This window comes from Polyergus mexicanus, unplaced genomic scaffold, assembly GCF_030449975.1.
Source record: "Polyergus mexicanus isolate NDT 795.1 unplaced genomic scaffold, iyPolMexi1.0 SCAF_1, whole genome shotgun sequence".
In the NCBI taxonomy this organism is placed as follows: Eukaryota; Metazoa; Arthropoda; class Insecta; order Hymenoptera; family Formicidae; genus Polyergus; species Polyergus mexicanus.
This window is the reverse complement of record NW_027223321.1, coordinates 555,262-575,784: the sequence shown is the minus strand read 5'-3', so window position 1 is coordinate 575,784 and position 20,523 is coordinate 555,262. Positions and strand designations below refer to the sequence as shown.

The 20,523-nt window shown below is 32.3% G+C and overlaps 1 protein-coding gene across 5 annotated transcripts in view; it reads right to left on the bottom strand.

Moving 5' to 3' along the window:
* The window catches only part of LOC138934960 (semaphorin-1A), a 186,402-nt gene that overhangs the window by 149,098 nt on the left and 16,781 nt on the right, over window positions 1-20,523 (bottom strand). For 4 of the 5 annotated variants that reach the window (XM_070299446.1, XM_070299180.1, XM_070299540.1 and 1 more), the window contains exon 2: window positions 952-1,132. In XM_070299446.1, the coding sequence (XP_070155547.1) occupies window positions 952-1,048 (97 nt within the window). In that variant the 5' untranslated portion in view covers window positions 1,049-1,132. Of the gene's footprint in view, window positions 1-951; window positions 1,133-19,392; window positions 19,466-20,523 lie in introns of those variants that run through there. The other variant, XM_070299355.1, reaches the window with a different exon arrangement.

The following is a 20,523-nucleotide window of genomic DNA, read 5'->3' as shown; positions in this document are numbered from 1 at the left end:
GATTTTTAATTATCAATAAATGCAATATCAGAAATTAAATATTAATGTGTGTAAAAAAATAATAATAATATACAATCAACAAAATTTCTATAAATCTCATTATGAATAATATTTAAAGATGAACCTATAAAATTTCTTATTCGTACTTTATCTATACTTACATTAATCATAATTTTCATATTAATCTATTATTTAACAAATTAAAACTATGATATTAAATCTACGATAAACGTGTCAAATCTGTTAATCGTTTATTCAATGTATTTAAATAAAGCGTTCAATTTTCCGGTTATTTTAAATCTATATAATTTTTATTATAGACTGAAAATATTGAATAGAACTCTCTTAAAGCGGACATTTTTTTTTTTGTTTTTCATCGCATCTTTCTAATTGAATGGCTCCGGTACTATAATTATGGATAGAGTAATAAATCAGTAACTAAATAGCACCTAATTCCACAATAGTTTCCAATTCAATTTGCCGCGGTTAAAGTACTAGTTTAATGGAGATTATCTTGCGGTAGATATTGAGACTAATAGCAACTAACTGTCAAAACATATTGCATAACTATCATTTCTAAAATCAATATATTATCGTGTGAAAAGATATGAAAAAATTTAAATTGCCATTATTCAAGCATATATGAGAAGTTAACGCATGAAAAATTTATATTTTTCTCTATAAAAATTGCTTTTTAAATCCTTTATTATTTAAAAAGTAAAGAAATACTTCTATAGCTTCCTAATACTTAATCCATCTGTTTTAAATGAATTAATATATAGAAAAATCTTCATATTGCCGAAGGATATTTTCGAATAAAAAGTTTAAGCAAGCAAATCTTGAATATCTAGCGACTGATGCAGTTCTAAATTGTATGTGAATATAAACTGACGGTTTTTGTTTAATTAAAATATTATAATAAAGAAATGTTTCTATTTAAATATTACTCACGATGTTTGATGTGCAGTCTAGGAATGGGATCCTGCGGCCAGGCCACATTTTGCCCGACTAAGCTGATTAGAGCCAAAATTTGCAGCGACCCACTCATCCTGGAAACAAATGGCCCTGCAGGATGTCCGATAAATCAACGGTAACTTTCACGCTTCATCGTCGCTATCACCGATCGTCATTCCTATAATTATATAATATAAACAATCTTTAATTTTATTATATCATAAATGAGAGTCTCAGCATTGTGATAATATACAATAGACGAAACATATATATTTGTATAATATATTAATTAGTGAGCAACAAATTATATGTTATTAGAATAATAAAGTTTTATGTACGTTAATATAATTCCGCATATATAAGCATTACTTTTATATATATATATATATATATATATATATATATATATATATATTTTATGTGTGGTGTGCATGTAAAAATATGATTACAAAAAATAAAAAATTTGAAACCATTGAGTTTTTATTTTCTATACAAAAATCTTATATTGTTATTAAATTAAATAATTAAATAATGCAAAGAATTAAAGAAAAATTTATAATAAAATTGTTGTCCGGTCGTTAATAATATTTTTCCAGTATTCTCTCAACCATCTTTATATCTTTATTATTATTATTTTTTTTTTAAGGGGAAAACGCTTTTGTTTTATAATTATTGTTTACTAACATTATTATTATATATTATCGTATACGAATGCATTATAGAATCCAAGGTAATATATTACTTAGAGAAAATTGGGTTCGCTAACGTATGCAGGATGTACCGTGTGTACTGGTACTCCAAATTGAACGTGTGTATGTATTCTTTAAAGAAAGGCGAAGGAAGAAGAAGAACAGAGAGGAAGAAGGTCTTTTGCCTCCTTTTTCTGGAAGCGCGCGCGCGCGCGCAAAATTTGTATATGCATATCTTGTTGTAGGAGAAAACTACTACTTGGAATAAGTAAGGAAAAACACGAGGAAGGATAAAAGGCTAACGAAGGAACGGTAGGCGACCAGCGACTGCAACGGCGGCGATGAAGAAGAAGAAGACGACAATGTTATGCATTATGCAGAGAGGTCGCCAGCTCGTGTTTCTATTTGTCCTGGGGCCGTATAGTGCGGTCTTACTACTTCAAATACGTTTAAGATTAAACGTAGAGTATCGAATACGTATATGAATTCGCGTATATATAAAGCGTTTACGAAACATAGAAACAGCCAAAGTTTTGTGGTATTGTATCGAAATAGTTGCATGGGTAAAAAAAAATTTTTTTATACCTCAAAATATATCCGAAATTTATTTATTTAAGAATAAAGGGACTGAAAACGTCTTTAGCACACAAAAAAGAAATGATGTTTTTAATTTTTTCAGTCACTAACTGTCAGCCACCGTCCAAGAAAGATCGGTTCTAACGTTGGTTTTATGTTGTTCGTTAGATAGGATTAATATGTAAAGAAAATATGAAAAATTATACGATTTCCCTAATTAAGTTAAAAATTGCTATATTAGTTTTTAAATATAAAATATGAAAAGTCGATTATTTATGTAAATTGCACGTAGAAATTATAACAAAGATTATATCTCGTGTATGATGCATTATTCCCGAGATTAAAGAATTATATAATTTAATAAATAAAAATTGATTTTCTCACACAACAATTTTTCTAATACATAACAGTTATTTAAAAGAAGATCCGGCACAATTATTAGTTTGATAAGTAAAAATTTATGTTTTCACAGAGAGAGAGAGAGATGAAATTTGGCTAGATGTCTGAAGTAAAATTATCATTGTGCATTCTTTTATTCAATAAAGTAAACAAAGAGAAATTCTAATGTCAGGATTTTAATAATCGCCGCGTCAGTTATAAACATCAATTTATTTACGCGGATTAGTAAGCAGCACAATGATCGACCACTACAAGGACGTTAGTTAGACAATAGTTGCGTATAATAGTTCTATTGACGTATCGATTAATCTCGATCAATTGATCCGCGATGCAATCGCGAATCGAATCGTATCGCATTCCTATACATTATTACTTGACATCTGGCACATGACAGATCCACCATCACTTTGCCGAGCGACAAAACTGCGCGCTCGCTCGCGATCTAATAAAATCAAATCGTGAATGACGTTAGAGCGGAAATGAAAAAAGAATGTTTCTCCGCGGATTTGTCGTCGTGTTTGCCGTAATGTTTGCGAGAGGGCACACGCCTTGCGCTAGGCGTGGCTCGTCCTACTTTCGCGAGAGATACGAGAGACGAGTTTTACAGATCGAGTCACTTCCCCGCAGCGTCTCGTCGCAACAGCAGCTTTTCGATTCAACGAGTAGTGCACGCACACCGAAAATCAGACTTTCTCATACATTAAATGGAGCCCGAACTCCGTATGCGTTTACAAACAACGGGAAAACTTTCCGCCGCTCGATCGACGGATGCTCTCTCGATATGTGCGGAGAAAGAGATCTAATTTTCTACGTCACACAAACACAGCGTACGGTAGCGGATTGTAGACATAGAATCCGCAGAGGAACGACTACGTGATTATAACTCTAATTCCGAAACTCGAGATTATTAAATCTACCGTGGAGTAAAAGTGGTAAGAACATAAAATTATACAAATTTTCTGTGGTTTGTACAAATCTCGGAGTTGAAACAAAGTATCGATGTAATGGAGAAATTATTTTTTATTACAGGAATACAGAATATAACGATGTTTAATATTTTCGCTGTTAATCATTATTCTATTATTTATATCTTTATATATTACATATTTATATCTTCAATCTTCAAGATAGGCTAGCTGAGAGAGCGAATAAACGGATAAACTTATTCGAATAAAGTTTCTCTCGGCATATTCTGTTTCATTCTGTTTAAAAATCTTTCAAATGATTAATATCCACTTTTATATAATTGATTTAATTATTTAAAACATTACAATATTTAAATATTTTATATTGTACCTTTTACGCTGCCGTATATAATTGTACTAATGAAGACAATATTGAAATTGAATACAACGAGATACGGGATGCATGCAAAGATTTCAGTTTTTATCGAGTTTATCGTTATTCCGCGATTGCTTTCTTTTTCTTCGCAATTAATTTTTTTCATTAGTTTAATTATTATCATTGTTATCTTATATTACATTCGTGACAGCAACATAATTTATGAAATACTCGGATATATAGTAAAAACATATCGAACTTAAGCAAAAGTAGATAACTATTATAAATATAGGAATATTGATGAACATCAGACTATAACTACCAAGCTCATTTAAATAATTATCTGCTAAATAATCTCGCAGTATGTTCCTATCCTCTTGTCAATATGCGTGTTAATCTTCACATTTAGAATTTACTCGCACGAGATTTGATTCGCATTCCACTTTTTCCGCTCGTTGTCACAAATGAAAGCAGAAGCTTTTAAAACTACCATAAACAAAAAATATAAAATTTGAGTAAGCCACGTCTTAATAATACACACACACACATACACGTATACTTTTTTACTATGTATATATACCTATATGCATATAGGGTGTAACATCAACAAAACATTTACGACACACTCGAAGAGACGAGTAGAGAGCCTAAAGTGAGTCGGAGATACACGAAAGGGAGAGAAATGGTGAAAAAGCAAGTTGCGAGAGCGTACTCTCTCTTTCTCTCTCTCTCTCTACGAGAGGCATAGCCTCTCATGGGTAAAACTTTGACCAACATCCCACTAGAAATGGAGAAGGTGAGCGTTCTGCTGCCGCTATAGTCAGAGTCCCCAGTTTAATTATCCATGCGCTTTGTGCGTGTATAGTTGCTCCGACAAGAGCAACGGCAATGTGGCACAAATGGCGGTACCGAGCGTGATTGCTCTCGGACCGTAGATAGTTTCAGCGCGATTACTCACCCGTTCAACAAGCCAGCGATCAAAGTAAAAACGGCGTACAAGCGGCAGGTCAAGGATTTTCAACGAAAATCCTAACTGCAAAATTCCAGCTGAATTCCTAAAGGATTTCTCGACGCGTTTACCCATTTGTTTGTCTGTCTGTTTTGTTTGTTTGTTACAGCAATAAAGACAGACGCGCGTGTGTTCCTCGTCCTTTATTCCTTCCGACAGAGACAAACTCATCCCGAGATTGCACGCGGCGACATTTTCCTCATCGAAAAGATAACTTTTTTTTTTTCCTCCATTTTACAATTCAATCCATATTTCTACGATATTAAACGACAATTAGACGCGTAATCGTAAAGAATTTTAATTAAAGATTTTTTTCTTTATAACAAAGATACTCTGTTTTGTATTTTCTAAAAATGTAGAGAGCGATAATAGCAACTCTTTATATTTTTCTAATTCTTTGAAAAAAAAAAGATACAAAATTATTATTAATAATATGCAACAAATTTTATTGGATATTATTGTATTTAAAAAAATTTTGTAAATAATTAAAATCGCTATTCTCATATAATAAAATTTTTGTCGTGAAAATAAAGCATTAATTAATAATAAGTTAACATGAAATAAATTGTTAAAGATAATTATTCAACGAAAAATAAGTACTTAGTTTTTCGATCGTGTTTGATTTAAGAAAAGAAACGGATTTTTGAAGAATTGCACTTCAGAAATACAAACAAATAACAAAATCGTACTTTTCTAACCATTTTTTAGAGATTTATAAATTTATTATATATATAATATATTAAAAAAAAAAATTTTTTTTTGATATATTAAAATTTTTTGTAAATTGTAGAGAAAGATATAAAGTTTTGATAGAGAACAGATTATTTTTCAATGTTCAAGGAAGAGAAAAGGAGAGCGAAGAGAATTTTGTTCTATTTGCCAAAAAATAATTATTTACTCAATAAATTTTCTCTTTTCTCTCATTTTGGCGTAACCATCATCTTCTTATCTGTTTTCGTCTCATAACTTGGGTCAATCTCGTCGCCAGATCTAGCTCTCTCTCTCGATTTTTCCGCTTCCGGCGAATTTTCACATTCGCAAAAATTGCTACTTCTGATTTGAACGACTCGTTGGAAAAGTGGAAAAGTTTCTTTTCATTCTCGTGCTTTACGCTAAAAGGGCGGAGAGACATTTGAAACTGCCAACAGAGGAAAATGGTACGTGATCGAACGTATATACGGTCCGATGTCGAATACAGATAATAATCTACATAAAGTTAATTCTCGCGTGACTAGGATTTCAAAGATGTACATATAACTAAATTCATATTTGATATTCCAAATTGCTGTTAAACTGTAACTTCTAATGCCATTCAAGTTTGATTTTCCGAAATATCTAACGGACAAGTTTTGGTGGGGGCAAATTTGGCTTCTATTAAACAGCATTTAGAGCTCAAACATTTCTATTACAAGAAACACAAACTTTTTGCAGAGGCTGTTTCTACGGTGACTTCGTGGACTTGTCATCAAATCTAGACCCTAACAGTCACCGTAAACAACTAGTTACATATAACTTATGCTATTTATTGGATTTTTCTACTTTCATTTATACATAAATATCTCATAAAATATAAAGATCGTTATGCACGTACATTTAATTTAGATTATTTTAGCATGTATTTAGTTATATGAATGAGAGAGAAAGATGAGATAGCCTAAGATTTATGGAAGAATATAATCTCTGTTTAATGAATAGAACGTACTCTTGCGTTATTAATTTATATTCTGATTAAACTTCTAAAGTTACATTTTAACGAAAATAAAGCCGATTTAAAATTAATTAAAAGATCTTATTTTGTAATGTATTCACAATAATAAATCTTAAGAACAATAAAGAAAAGAAACTGTATATACTATATTTAATAATAGAGATATTAAAATATGTAGTTAATATTTGGACTTTTCATTTAAAATATACATTATATCGTGAGAAATAGTTGACTTTGTTACCTGTGACAAGATACATTTTTATTATCAATGTCCGCTTTATCATCCGTATTTTTAGATTTTATTTTGTATGCCAATCTCTCTCTATTCTGTATACGCTGCTGACTGCAGCCTTTTCGGTACAATCGTCAAAATATTAACCGATATCGTCAGCTGCGTCTCGAAATGTGCACAAGCTCGAATCAACCCGGCCTATTTACATCGTGAATAGTAAGAAAGGCAAACGATTAACTTATCATATACATCGTTTGAAAATCTTATTCTTGTTCCAGTTTTCCTTTTCTATCATAGCATTAAATTGTGCAAAGAGAAAGCATAGAAAGCAAACACACTCTAGAACAAATGTTTTCACATTTTCATTTATTAAAAAATGAAGATTAAAAGAAATATTAAAGCTACGTTTCTGCGAGTGAGAAGTTGTAGATATAATGCTATGCAAATTTATAATAGAAGAACACAATAATATATATGCATTTACTTATAAAACAAATACTTTTTATAACAGCATTTGCTTCATTCTTAATCACGCATTCCATTCTTCTATTGTTTATAGTTAAATGACAGTCGCGGCATTTATAACGCTTCATCATCTAACTTTATCTTAGAAACATCATTTCCGTTCCAAATCCCGTTCAAAAGTGCACATTGTGAAGCGAAAAGTGGAAAAGAAAGGAAGACGGAGAGAAAGAAGTATAGCGAAGGAAAAGATAAGTCTAGTAGTTGAAAGACGGCCAAAGGAAGCAAAAGATATCCGCGACAGAGCGGTTGAATGAGACTATCAGTGGTCTTTCAGCCAGCAGGTAGGCAATGATTAATAAGTAACGTCGATTTCCTTCAAAGTGAGCGCCGGAACTTCAGGGCATCCCTTACCCTGTCGAGTTTCCCGCGCGGTAATAATCGCACGCAAATAGAATTTCGAGAAATAAATGATGATGATGATGATGATGATGATGATGATTATATCTCGAGAAAACAAATCTTAAACAGCGCACGCGATACTCGTAAATAATATTCTCTCTCTATCAAGTTAATCTCCGATCAAAAAATACTCGTATATCAATAAAATTCAGTGCTGTTTATTAATTAATTGCTCATCTTCAATTTAATAAAATTATATTTAAAAAAAAAATATATATATATTTAGAATTTGATGGATTCTCTCTCTCTCTCTCTCTCTCTCTCTCTAAACTTGATAAATTTGGTTTCGCATGAATTGTTGAGCCTTTCACCGTGATATTGTTTACGCTCCAGTAATATTTGATTTCTCCGTTTCAAATACTCTGAAATCCAAATTCGTAGCAATCTTTTTTGACTAACATAAAAACTTCATCGTTAAATAAAAAGATTTCTTAAAGGTGGCATTTGGAAAAAGTCTCTTTCGTACCTTTTCGTCTTTTTAGATTATTAACATTTTTTTTTTTTTTCAATGTTACTATTTATGATAACAATGATGGATAAATTCTCACTAACTTTCCTTCATAAGTAAGTAATTATCAATTAATTTCGGTACAAAGGAGCTTCTCCCAACGGAAGTTATGCTCAGAAGTGAAGTTAATAATATGTTAGCCGATACATCTGTGATATCTCATACTCCGGAACTATCTATTAATATTGCATTACTTCAATTTCAGGAACGTAAATTATTACAATTATATTTTATACACTTTTATCTCTCTTTATTCCTCCCTTGTGGGTAATGAAAAAATAAGCAGCAAAATGAAATCGATGAATACAAAGTTGCCATGAAAATGGCAAAAATCATATTATGCACCTATCAAAATAAATCATATTATACGCATTTGTATGCGCAAGAATGTAATAATACAATATAGATAATTTTTCTGTTTTCTCTGATAATATGACAAAACTTTTACAACTAATTCTCTTTATTTCCCGGAATAGCCGCTTTCATAAAAGCGTATGATCGAGAAATTAATAATCAAAATGCAAATCGTCGTTGATAAAATGTATGTAAACCATTTCAAAAATAATAGAATAATTAATTGCTTTGCAAATTGATAAACCCCTTACATTTCATAAAATCAAACTCTCGCAGCGCGCAGAGAAGCGCCCAATCGTCAATTTTTCAAATTTCTTTCTCCTTCCATTGGAAATAGATACCAAACGCGAAACAATGTCGAACAACTTATTCGCATAGGAAATTGTCGTAATCATAATAAAATTTTGCTTCCTATAGCATATATCTCGTTACAAAAGCATTATCGGTCGGATAAACTATCGCAAAATATGAAACTTGCTCTCGATTTAAGAAAACAGAGATATTTTATCTAACTTGTACTCAAGTATACATATACATAAGATTCTTCCTTTATTTCACAATTATTTTTTATTTAAACTAATTAATCTGAGATTTTAACTCGAATGATTTCAAGAAAAATGTTAGAATTTTATTCTCAAATCGATATTTAAAATATTCAGAAAATAAATCAAGTCAAAAACAATTTCACGGATAAATGATTAATATTGATCGTCGCTTACGCTTTCGCAACGCGCGATTACCAGGGGTGTCGCGTCGAAGTGCGTTTCGAAATCAGAGGGTTACAAAGCTACCGGAGCATCGCAGCACCGCGTTAGCGGGATCAAGTGCGATGACGACAAAGTCAGGAATGCGAATTGATGAAGGAGGAGCGATCGTGAACATGGCGCGGGCGATTTAAATCGGCCAACCGTGCCAGAGCCGCGACGCGAAACCATCTGAATGAATATTCAGAAGCGCGCGAGAACTGCGGAGATAGAACGTGGTCTTCGTGCCCCGGGTGACCTCTCGTTGAAACGGCCAAGTGAAATGGTCCAAATCACGGGGAATATTCAGATTTTGCCCTAGGCAAATTACCTCTATTACATATAGCTCGTGTGATCACCGGCGTCACCGCGCAAGTAATTATGTCAGCGAGAAAATCGAAATTCTCGCTCTATTTTTTGCAACAATATCCCTCCCCTCCTCCGAGAGCAATCGTCGCGCTTTTTAACTTTGTACATAATAAACGGTAAAGCTTACACATAAGCCACACATCGATGATTTCACACTTTACGCATGTATCTCGTCTATTGAAAATATATATAAATCACATTAATTATTAATCATAAATTATTAAGAGTAAACTTTTAATTGGCACATATAAATGAGCCGGGGCAAAATTAATAAATTTTAAATCGATTTTATAATATCAATATTAATCACAATAACTGGTTTAATGATATTGATTTAATTATCGTATGCAAAATAAATGCATTACACAGATAAAAGCGTAAACGGTGAAGCGATATCGATTCCAGCTATCCTTTTTAATATCATATAAAGAACTTTGCGATATAATTTCATTCAACTTCCAAATATATATGCACACACGGATACACGCTAAATCAGCTGATACCCCCTCAATATTTTGCAAGTGACATTTTCGATAATCCCACCGCTCAAATAATCCCCGTATACGTTTATGAGTGTTTTAGAGCCTGCGTCGTTTTCGCTTGTCCTTAGGGCTCGTGGTAGAAACGCCAGGTGCAGCTGCAGGTAGCTTGCACGTTGCAACACGAGACGTAAGGGCTGCATCTCGGATTGCAAAGCTACGGTTGGTTAGAACGCGCGCGGGACAAAATACGATGAACTCTGCTTACGTGCAAAGTGGTTTCCTCTATCTTAGATTGCCCCATCCTTCCTGATATATGCGGGGGAACGTTTTAAATTTACACGAACGATGCATGAACTTTGTGATAATTTGCGTACATAATAATACTCGCGGGAATCTTAGACGTATAAGCTGGCACGTTGCAATAGCAACGAGAAAGAAAATGTACTAACAGACGTGCAAGTTATTTCAAATATTATAATAAATTTTTTATGGATTATATTGAGAGTAATATTCAAAATAAGATAGACAGGCAAGAGCTAGCGTAAATGACGTTACATTCAAATAAATCAAACGTCCGTATAATCATGCAACGTATCGTGAGATCTTGTTAGCCCTCTCAAAAGTTGTTGTTTTTTTTTATCATTAACTTTTTTTGCCAGAAAAATGCAAACGAAAATTAAAAAATGTCATTTCTGTGCGAAGAATGAGTGATCAAGAAATGAAGTAAAAAAAATTAAATTTTTCTATATGTTGGGAAGACTAATTTCAATATGGATGTAATATCGTCCTCCGTTAGAAAAAGAGAGGAAAAAGAGACAAATAGGAAAAGGGAAATTATGAAAACGGTCAGACAATATTAGGCATGCGATAAAAAAGAGCGAATACGCCTGGAGCGCGAGAAAGAAACAGAGGTAACGAAATTTCGCGTGCAGGGCTTACAGCACACTAGGGAAATTGCCGCGAGTATAATGGACAAATGATAATTTAGTGTCGTACGATAAATGAGAACGCGACGGACGGCATACAAAATTCTTCTCGTTTCCAAAAATCGGCACGTGGAAAATTAATCGTCGCCGTCCCAAGCGTCACCGAACAAGCATCGTACTAGCATGAAACTGGAAGACAAGACAATATTCGTAAAAATTATTGTATTGGTATTGAAAATTTTCGAAAACTTGAATCTTGTCTTTGTCTCGAGTGAATCTTGTATTGTCTTGTATTGTCTTGATTTTATTAACAATTTTTTTTCTAATATCGAAAACATTTGTTTAAAATAATATTTAACATAATTTTTATAATATGTAATAATTTACAACAATTGTTATTATTTATTATTTTTAATTATTACTATTTATGTCATTTGTTTATTTTTAGCTCTTTGAAAAACCAATAATCTTAACAGGATCAATAATCTAGATAATCTTGGTCTTGATAACTAATTAAAAATCTTGTCTCGATCTTGTCTCGAATTTCGAGATAAAAAAAGATAATGTTCAAGACTAGTCTTGATATTTCGTGCATCATTCCTACATCATACAAGTCCGCCTTCAACGTAATAAAAAATAGCAAATACGAATGTTTCTTATATTTCACGAATAATTCGCAAAAGTAAGTGCGTTGTAAAAGAGACGTTAACGCGCTTGATTTTTCGTCCTATGGGATTTTAACTCGATTCACCGACATGGAAGGCATGAAGTACTACGTTGATGCTCTACATGAGAGAACCGTGGAGAGGAGAGGTACCTCCGTACACGGCGAAGGTCCATTCGCGGGCCGCCGGTAATTTCCTCGGGGAAGAATCCCGACTGTATTATAACGAACACGGCGTTTGTGCTCGCGCGATTACACTGTATTTCGGAGCTAGCCACGCCATGTCGATTCACGCGTATAATCGCCGCGATTAATAAAGACCGCTCAGCCCTATAACTGTATAAAACAGCACGAGTCGTGTGCGTAAAGAGAGAGAGAGAGAGAGAGAGCGAGTCGCCGCCGTCATGAACGAAGACAATGCGGAAAAGAGATAGCGCGTAGCGATACCGTTTATCAGATTTACAGCGTGCACGCGTGTTCCATCCGATGAAGGCGATGTGATGCACATCGCATCCGCAAATTTCGTCGGCTAACAAGCACGGTAAGTATACAGATGTACATGTACGTGAACTTGAATTTAAAAGGTTTTTTAAAACACTGTATAAAAGATCTTTTTCACGAATAATCTTGCGATTCGTATGCCGTAAAAAAATTGTCTAAAAATTCAGACACATTCTTGTCTGAATTTTCTGATCTGGGGTGTCTGAAAGAAATTTCCAATAATCTGTCTTAATCGTCGTTTTTCTCAAAGTTCAAAAAGGTTTGTCTGAAAATTCAGACAGCGTGTCTGCGAAAAAGCTGCGGATACTTTGTCTGAAGTTTCGGTCAATTTTTTTACAGTATAATATACAATCACGGATATCAGATTTCATTTTACCATTACCATTATTATTCGCATACGCGAGGTTCATGCTTTTTCGTTCGTTATACGCGATATCGCGATTAACATTAGCATAGAAATTGGCACTGTATACCGTCAGTAATCGTAAACTTTGCAAACTCGTCGTCGAAAATTTTCGCAATGTATAGCTTAGAGCTATTCTTTAAAATATAACGACGAATGCGTGAACGAGATGCGTTGAATTTTGTGTTTTCAATCGACAAGTATTTTCCAGTCCGATAAATACAATCATGACGATTGAAAATTTATGCAAGTGTCAGATTTTAATTAAAAGTTTTAACATTATTTCGTTAGAAAATTTATAATCTTTATCATATTGTTAATTTTCACATTGAATGATAGTTGCTTAAAAAATATATACATGTGCGTTTTGAAAGATAATTCGTTCACTTTATTCTTTTCAAATACTGTTTTCATTAAAACGCACACCAATGTTACAGAACTGATAAAGTTTACTAAGGAAAAAGTCATTATCTTTAACTGTAATTTATAAAATATTAGACGGATCTTTTTATCTGTAATATAAACAGACCAACACAAATATAAAAGGTTCTCGTTAGTCAATTCGCGTAACGGACAAGCGATATCGATCCAGCTATAATACGATTAAAGCACATTAGCAAAGCGATCGAATTTCTGCATTTCCACGAAAGAGCAATGCAATTCTATCCTACATTAATATATTTCTTTACCGTGAAAGAAAATTGTCTCTCGAGATGTCATGTCTTTATTGTCATCATCTTGTATCCTTAGTCTCTTGTTTGTGCTCTCTTTCTTCCTGTCACTGTCACGGCTTTACATTCCCGCTTTAAAATTCATATTATTGCGATAAAATTATAGATCGATATTGTATTTTGGCAAAAGCTTGCAATTCGATAAACAAATGGCCATACATATTTCGCAGTTTTATGTAACATACATTAAATATGTATTTATAAAATCGTATTTTAATTAAGAAATTATGAGCTTTCTAAGAAAATAAAAAGCTTTTCAAATAAAGGATTATTTTTAAAATTATTAATTAATTAAATGATTATAATTTATTATTATCAAAATTTTTAATTAAATTTTTTGAAAATTAGGAATTATATTTTTCCCATATTAATTATATTTAATTTAATTTAAATTATAATTGTATCTATTAAAATATTCTCTATTTTTTTATATATTTATCATATTGTATATAAAAATATAACGTGATCTCTAGAAAGTATCGTTATCTTAAAACTTGTTCTTGAAACAATGAAAACCAAGAACATCGTAAATTTTTTCCGCGAAAAAATAAAGACTATAATTGACCTATTTTTTTAGCTAATATTATTATTAAATTTTTTTAAATAGCGCCATAAAATAATTTTCTGCCCGGGCTTGATGAGTTCATTACATGTTTTCATAAGGTTGTAGGTATACACGTCGCGTAAAATATACGACTGCTTGCAGTGTAAATGTAAACAACTGGGTTACGCGTGTAACTATAATATATTATATCATACGTGTGATATATATAAATTACACACCTAAATGGTTATAATACAACTTTTTAAAAAAGTTTTATTTGAATTGCATAAATTGCATTATAACAACAATTTATTTAAAAATTTATTCGGAAAAATCTTTTGAAACATTAATTCTTTTCCTATATTATTTTGCACAAATTAAACGATGATTTATCGTAAAATAATGGAAAAAGATCAATCTAATACCTCACTTTTCTCTTTCCCTCTATGTCATATCTAATGATATGTATTATAAAAATGTATAGCATGATTTATCGTTTTATCATGAAACACGGTCCCAGGAGAGAGTCCCGTTATCTACGTCGCGTTAAAAGCACATATGTGACTACAAACCTACTACATTATCTAATATGTACATCAGAAAACACTGTCGTTGCATCGATGTCTACGTGCAAGGCGTACGCGATATAAGGCGGGTAGCTGTCTGATTTCTTATTATCGATCTACCGGGTCGATATTTAGCGCGGAGCGAAAATACGAATGCGTGAAAACGATGTTGCGGAGAATGATCTACGCCCGTTTCGTCGTCATCGCTCCCACCCCCCCCCCTCCCTCCCAGCCTTATATGTCAGGATCACCGTAGCTACGGGGCAATCGAATTTTCATCGCCGCGAAGGCGAGCTCTGAATATTCATACGATTGGACGAAACCGTGTATCCTGGTTACCTCGCGCACATTCCCTCCCCACGCACCCTTCCAGAGTCGTGTGCGTTACCCTGCGGTAGATCACACGCGGAATTTGAGAGAGAGAGAGAGAGAGAGAGAGAGAGAGAGAGAGAGAGAGAGAGAGAGAGAGCGTTTCTTTCGGTCAGCTGAATTTAAACTGAGGGTGCATGATCGCTCGAGGTTGCATCGAAGTAAATCGAATATTCGAAGGGGAAAAGAGTTGCATCGTATGGATGACATATTCAGTCTGCACTAAAAGTAACTTTCGACGTGAACGCAAAAACATTAATCAAATAGGATAAACCAGAAAGAATCAAAAAGGCAATGAAAAAAATCAGAAAAGCAATTTTAATTAATCTATTCATATTAGAAATTGTCATATTTATTCTCAAATTTACCAAATAACTACAATTCTCTTTTAAATTTTTCTTTACATTTAATAACGCTTTGCATATCAATTCAATTATTTTTTTGTCAATAAATATGTAAAATATGAAAAAAGAAAATCCTCACAAGATCGATTAAAAAAAAAAAAGGCAAAAAAACGGAATACTTAAAAAAAATAAAAAAGTTTGTTTTAATGTCAAATAGTTAAAACAATAATAAAAAAAATAGGGTCAGTTATTCTGCAACAATTGGAAATTTATGCTATTGCTAATTTGTAAAAATAATTTTCACCGAATATTTGAAATTTGAAAATGTTTGTTGAGGAAAAGAGAGGAAAGGGAATTTATATTATAATTATAAATAAGTTTATCAAACAAAAAACAAACAGATCTGTCTCTCAGCCTAGTTGTAACTAGTGTGTTGAATATCATAGCACAATCGATCCTATTGAAATCTGTTAATCGCGCACATATGGCGAATATACTATTAAATAATGGCGATGCTAATTCTGCGATAATTCCCTATTGATTTATTTGCATAAACTTATATTAGTATTTTGATAATAAGCGTAGCGTTTAATAACGTAAAATCGATAATTGCGCATATATGGATGATGTATGAGAAATTACTGACAATGAGTTGATCAAATTATTTGTTTGCTAACTTATTTTCTTTCTTTCTTTCTTTCTCTCTCATACATACATACATACATACATATACACACAAGATTCAATATTTATATAGTATATATACACGTACAATTACACAAGACTCATTATTAAAAAACAAGGAAAGAAACAAATTTAATTATTGTTATTTATCATTATTACTGCAACGTTGTTTCAGATTTATATTTACTGATATTAAATTTATCGGTATATCAATATTAAAATATGTCAATAAATATCAGTGTTGTTTGCATTTATTATATAATTAATGTATATATTATAATATATACTAAATATTATTTTTATATTGTATAAAAATAGAAATTTGAAACAATCAATATTATTGGTCTCAAGATGTATCATTATTTATACAACTGTAAAATGTAAGAGACTATCGTTTCATCTCGGAGTTTTGTCGAAAGTAAAAGTGAAATGAAAGGAAGAGAGAGAGAGAGAGAGAGAGAGAGAGAGAGAGAGAGAGAGAGAGAGAGAGAGAGAGAGAGAGAGAGAGAGAGATTCACACACATATGTGCGCATTCACAAATATTGTACGAGTGAACACACGTAAGCATCAGCCATTTTTCAGTACACGACATTTTTACATACGCGATCGTACTTGCAGCACGATACGCATGTAGCTGTTAAAGCGGAAGAATGGCAAAAAAAAGAACTAACAATACGGGCAAAAGTAGAAAAAGGAAAAGAAGAGTGGAGAAGAGAGAGAGAGAGAGAGAGAGAGAGAGAGAGAGAGAGAGAGAGAGAGAGAGAGAGAGAGAGAGAGAATGAATGCGAACCGAGGGCATCACTATTCGACACGCTGGATTATTTTAGGGTGAGTCGAGGACGAGTGTGTACGGAATTGAGGGTAGCACTGCCAGCTGGCATTTTGTGTGTACAGGCTATATATGTGTATATATATATACGGAGTGTATCTTATAAAAAACGAAACGTCGATAATAGGAGGGCTGCAACGAATTCGACCATTATTTTTGCTTTAATAGATTTCTCGGTGACACGTTCATTTAATTCTTGGTATAAATGGATTTTAAATTAAATTAATCTATTAAAATATCCATGCAAAATTAATTGAAGAGAAGATTTAGTTAGAAAAAAAACTTAATCTCTTGGAATCTTTTAATATACATCCTTTATTATACACATTATTCATATAATCTTCAATTTTTGCCATGAAATAAATTAATCGTGAAAAATTGTTCAAAAATATATCCTCGAGGTACTCTTATCCTCTTTCGTCATTTCGAATTCTTGCAAAATTCTTGCAAAATTTCTTACATAGAGTAGATTCCAAATTTTCGTATTAAATTCTTAATTTTTGAATATTTACAATAAATTATTTCCCTTTTTTAACATTGAAATGCTCTCATTCAAACGAACTTTATTCTCATATTATTATGCCCCGTTAATAGTGACTAGTTTATTTTGTATATATTCAAAAAATTAAACAAATAGATTCTAAAAAGAAAAATCTTAAGCATCTTATGCATGCACGTGTTTCACTATACAAACAGATAAAGGTGAAAGATTAAAAGCGCCAGCTGACAAAAAGGAAGCAAGGGCATACGTGAATGAAAATGAGAAAAGACGGAAGAAATTCTGCAGAAAAAGTGAAATGATTCTTCAGAGAACTATACATCTACAATGTCCAGATTCATATCCTTATTTCTCTTTTTTCAAAAAATATCCTTTTTTTATATATATACAGGGTGTCGCATTTTAATCTCCTCAGGCAAATATCTCAAAAACCAAGCCCGGAAGAGAAAAATGTTTCAGACAAAAGTTGTTTGGTTTCGAGGGGGCCATAAGATGGTGACAATGATTTGACCTTGGAAAATCATTTGAAGGTCATGTGAAGATCAACTTTAAAATCTTAAATGGAAACCCCCATTTTTTATTTAGTATTCTTGTAGCTGACATCGAGAGCTTTCCAAAACACTATAATAGAATATTTTTTTATTAAGTACTTTTTGAGTTATTTTATATTTTAATCTGGCATATTTTGATATAAAAAATTAAATATCTCGTAAAATATTTAGTTTTTGATAATCTTACCGTAATACTTCTATGTACAGAATAATGAGACAAATCAATTAGTATAAAAAAAAAAATTGTTTTTAAGAAAATTATTTACAATGTATTTTTTTAAATTATTTGTTTTTTTTTTGGCACTAATTAATTTGTCTCATTATTCTGTACATAAAAGTATTACGGTAAGATTATCGAAAACTGAATATTTTACGAAATATTTTATTTTTTATATCAAAATATATCAGATTAAAATATAAAATAACTCAAAAAGTACTTAATGAAAAAATACTTTATTATAGTGTTTTGGAAAGCTCTCGATGTCAGCTACAAGAATACTAAATAAAAAATGGAGGTTTCCATTTAAGATTTTAAAGTTGAGCTTCACATGACCTTCAAATGATTTTCCAAGATCAAACCAATGGTATCATCTTATGGCCTCCTCGAAACCAAACAACTTTTGTCTGAAACATTTTTCTCTTCCGGGCTTGGTTTTTGAGATATTTCCCTGAGGAGATTAAAGTGGGACACCCTGTATATAGTCTATTGACAATTATGCAATTATGTCAGAATAGTTTTTACAACTTATTACAAGTCCCATTTTTTGCTTCAAGTTAAATATACATCTTGAACTATATATGGTACATATATGGACGTAAGCAAGAATCGAAGAAGAACTATACGGAGCTTAAACGAGATGCGTGGGAGGTAAACGGTTAACGGCATCGGTTGATACACATGACAGACTTTCATTATTCTATTTGTAAATTCATATATATTTCACACTAGCAAGTTTATATCAGACTGCAACTGATCGTAACAAGTGCAACTTATTCGCGTTGCCGCTTAAAAGTTTCAGAGCTACCGGATTACACTGCCGGAATTTGGCTTATACGATAGTTTTAAATTATTTTTCAAAGTTGATCGTTTAAATCATTTATCTGGCAATAATTCTGAATAAAGCTATATACGAATAAAATTGATCCCGATTAAAAGAAATATATAACAAGTGTAATTTATAGCGAGAAGGAATAATATATCTATATTTATCTAATTTTTCAAACTTGATTAAAATTTCCAATTTACAAAATTGATCATCGAAAAAAACAAAGCCTTATATGAAGAAGAAAAAAAAAACTAATGTCTTCAAGCGAGATTAAATGATCATTTAATCTCGTTTTATCTTGTTCAGAATTTTAAGCATTCTACCGATATTTTTGCGTGTTATCTCCAATATCCCCATCATCGAGCTATTATCCAATATCAATTATCAATCGATCAATCGAATCAATATCAATAATCTAACTTAATCTAACCCGGCTCTTACTGGTCGCATAAGCACATGCTTATCACTACGTTGTATCGTTTACACGATTGCGGGTACACACTTACCATATAATCCCGTCAGAGCGCGAAGAGCATATCTCTCGAAGCAGCGACCCGCGGTTAAAAGACCGGAAACGACCGTATAGCGACCGCAAGTACGTCTAACGGTTCTCCCCCTCTTCGTTCTCGTCTTCTTTTATCCACGAGTTCACGCTTGCAATTTTCTCTCCTTCTATCTCTCTCCCTCTCTCTCTCTCTCTCTCTCTCTCTCTCTCGCGCGCGCGCGCGGATAGTCGCTTAATCTCCACCACACTTCGTCTAATGTCTAATCCGCCTGTCGTTCCGTAGTATTTTTTGGCTCACAGCGATCGCAGCCAAGGAACAAAATCGCGGAATTGCTTCGATGTATGTGTCGTGTGTCGTCCTATTAAAATTGTATTTTTAACTATCAAGGCGAAAATGAAAAAAAATTATTGCGTTTGAAAATGATCTTTCAAACTCACAGAGTTAATCAAGCAAAATACTTAATATGATTTATAGAAGAGTTTAATCGAGTGGAAAAGCCGTGATAAATTTTCAATAAGAATAGACTTTATGAAACTGGCAGTTCTAATAACTCAATAATATTGATTTATATAATTATATAAAGAGAATCGTTCTCCATTTGAATATAAAAGCGCATTGAATGTGAATAAACTTTAAGCGTTGGATAAAATTGTTTATTACATTTTATAGGAAATTCAATTTTATGCAACCGATTATTCAAAATGAACAAAAATTTGCGTCGCGCAATTTTTGTCACGCGATACAAAAATCAAATCCAGATGAGCGTATTGCAAACTCGGAGAAATCTCTCTGGTGTAAACACGTTAAAGTGGATGATCCAAGTAATAATCGGCGTATATCTAACTTTATCGCAGCGTTTGGGGAAACTTTGCCCGAGATCGTATAACTTACTCGTATACATTGATATAGACAATCTCGTTTAGGCCAATAAACGCGAAGTATTAGCTACAAACTATATCTAAAAATAAGACTTTCAAGCCTTTGCTTATATACATAAAAATAAAGAACAATAAAAAAAATAAATTAATAAATTTAATCGCAATTTTTTTATATTAAGACACTAATATATTCCTATCTTGAGACGAATATATTAGAGCATATAAGTAACATTTCAATGTCCAATTTATACGT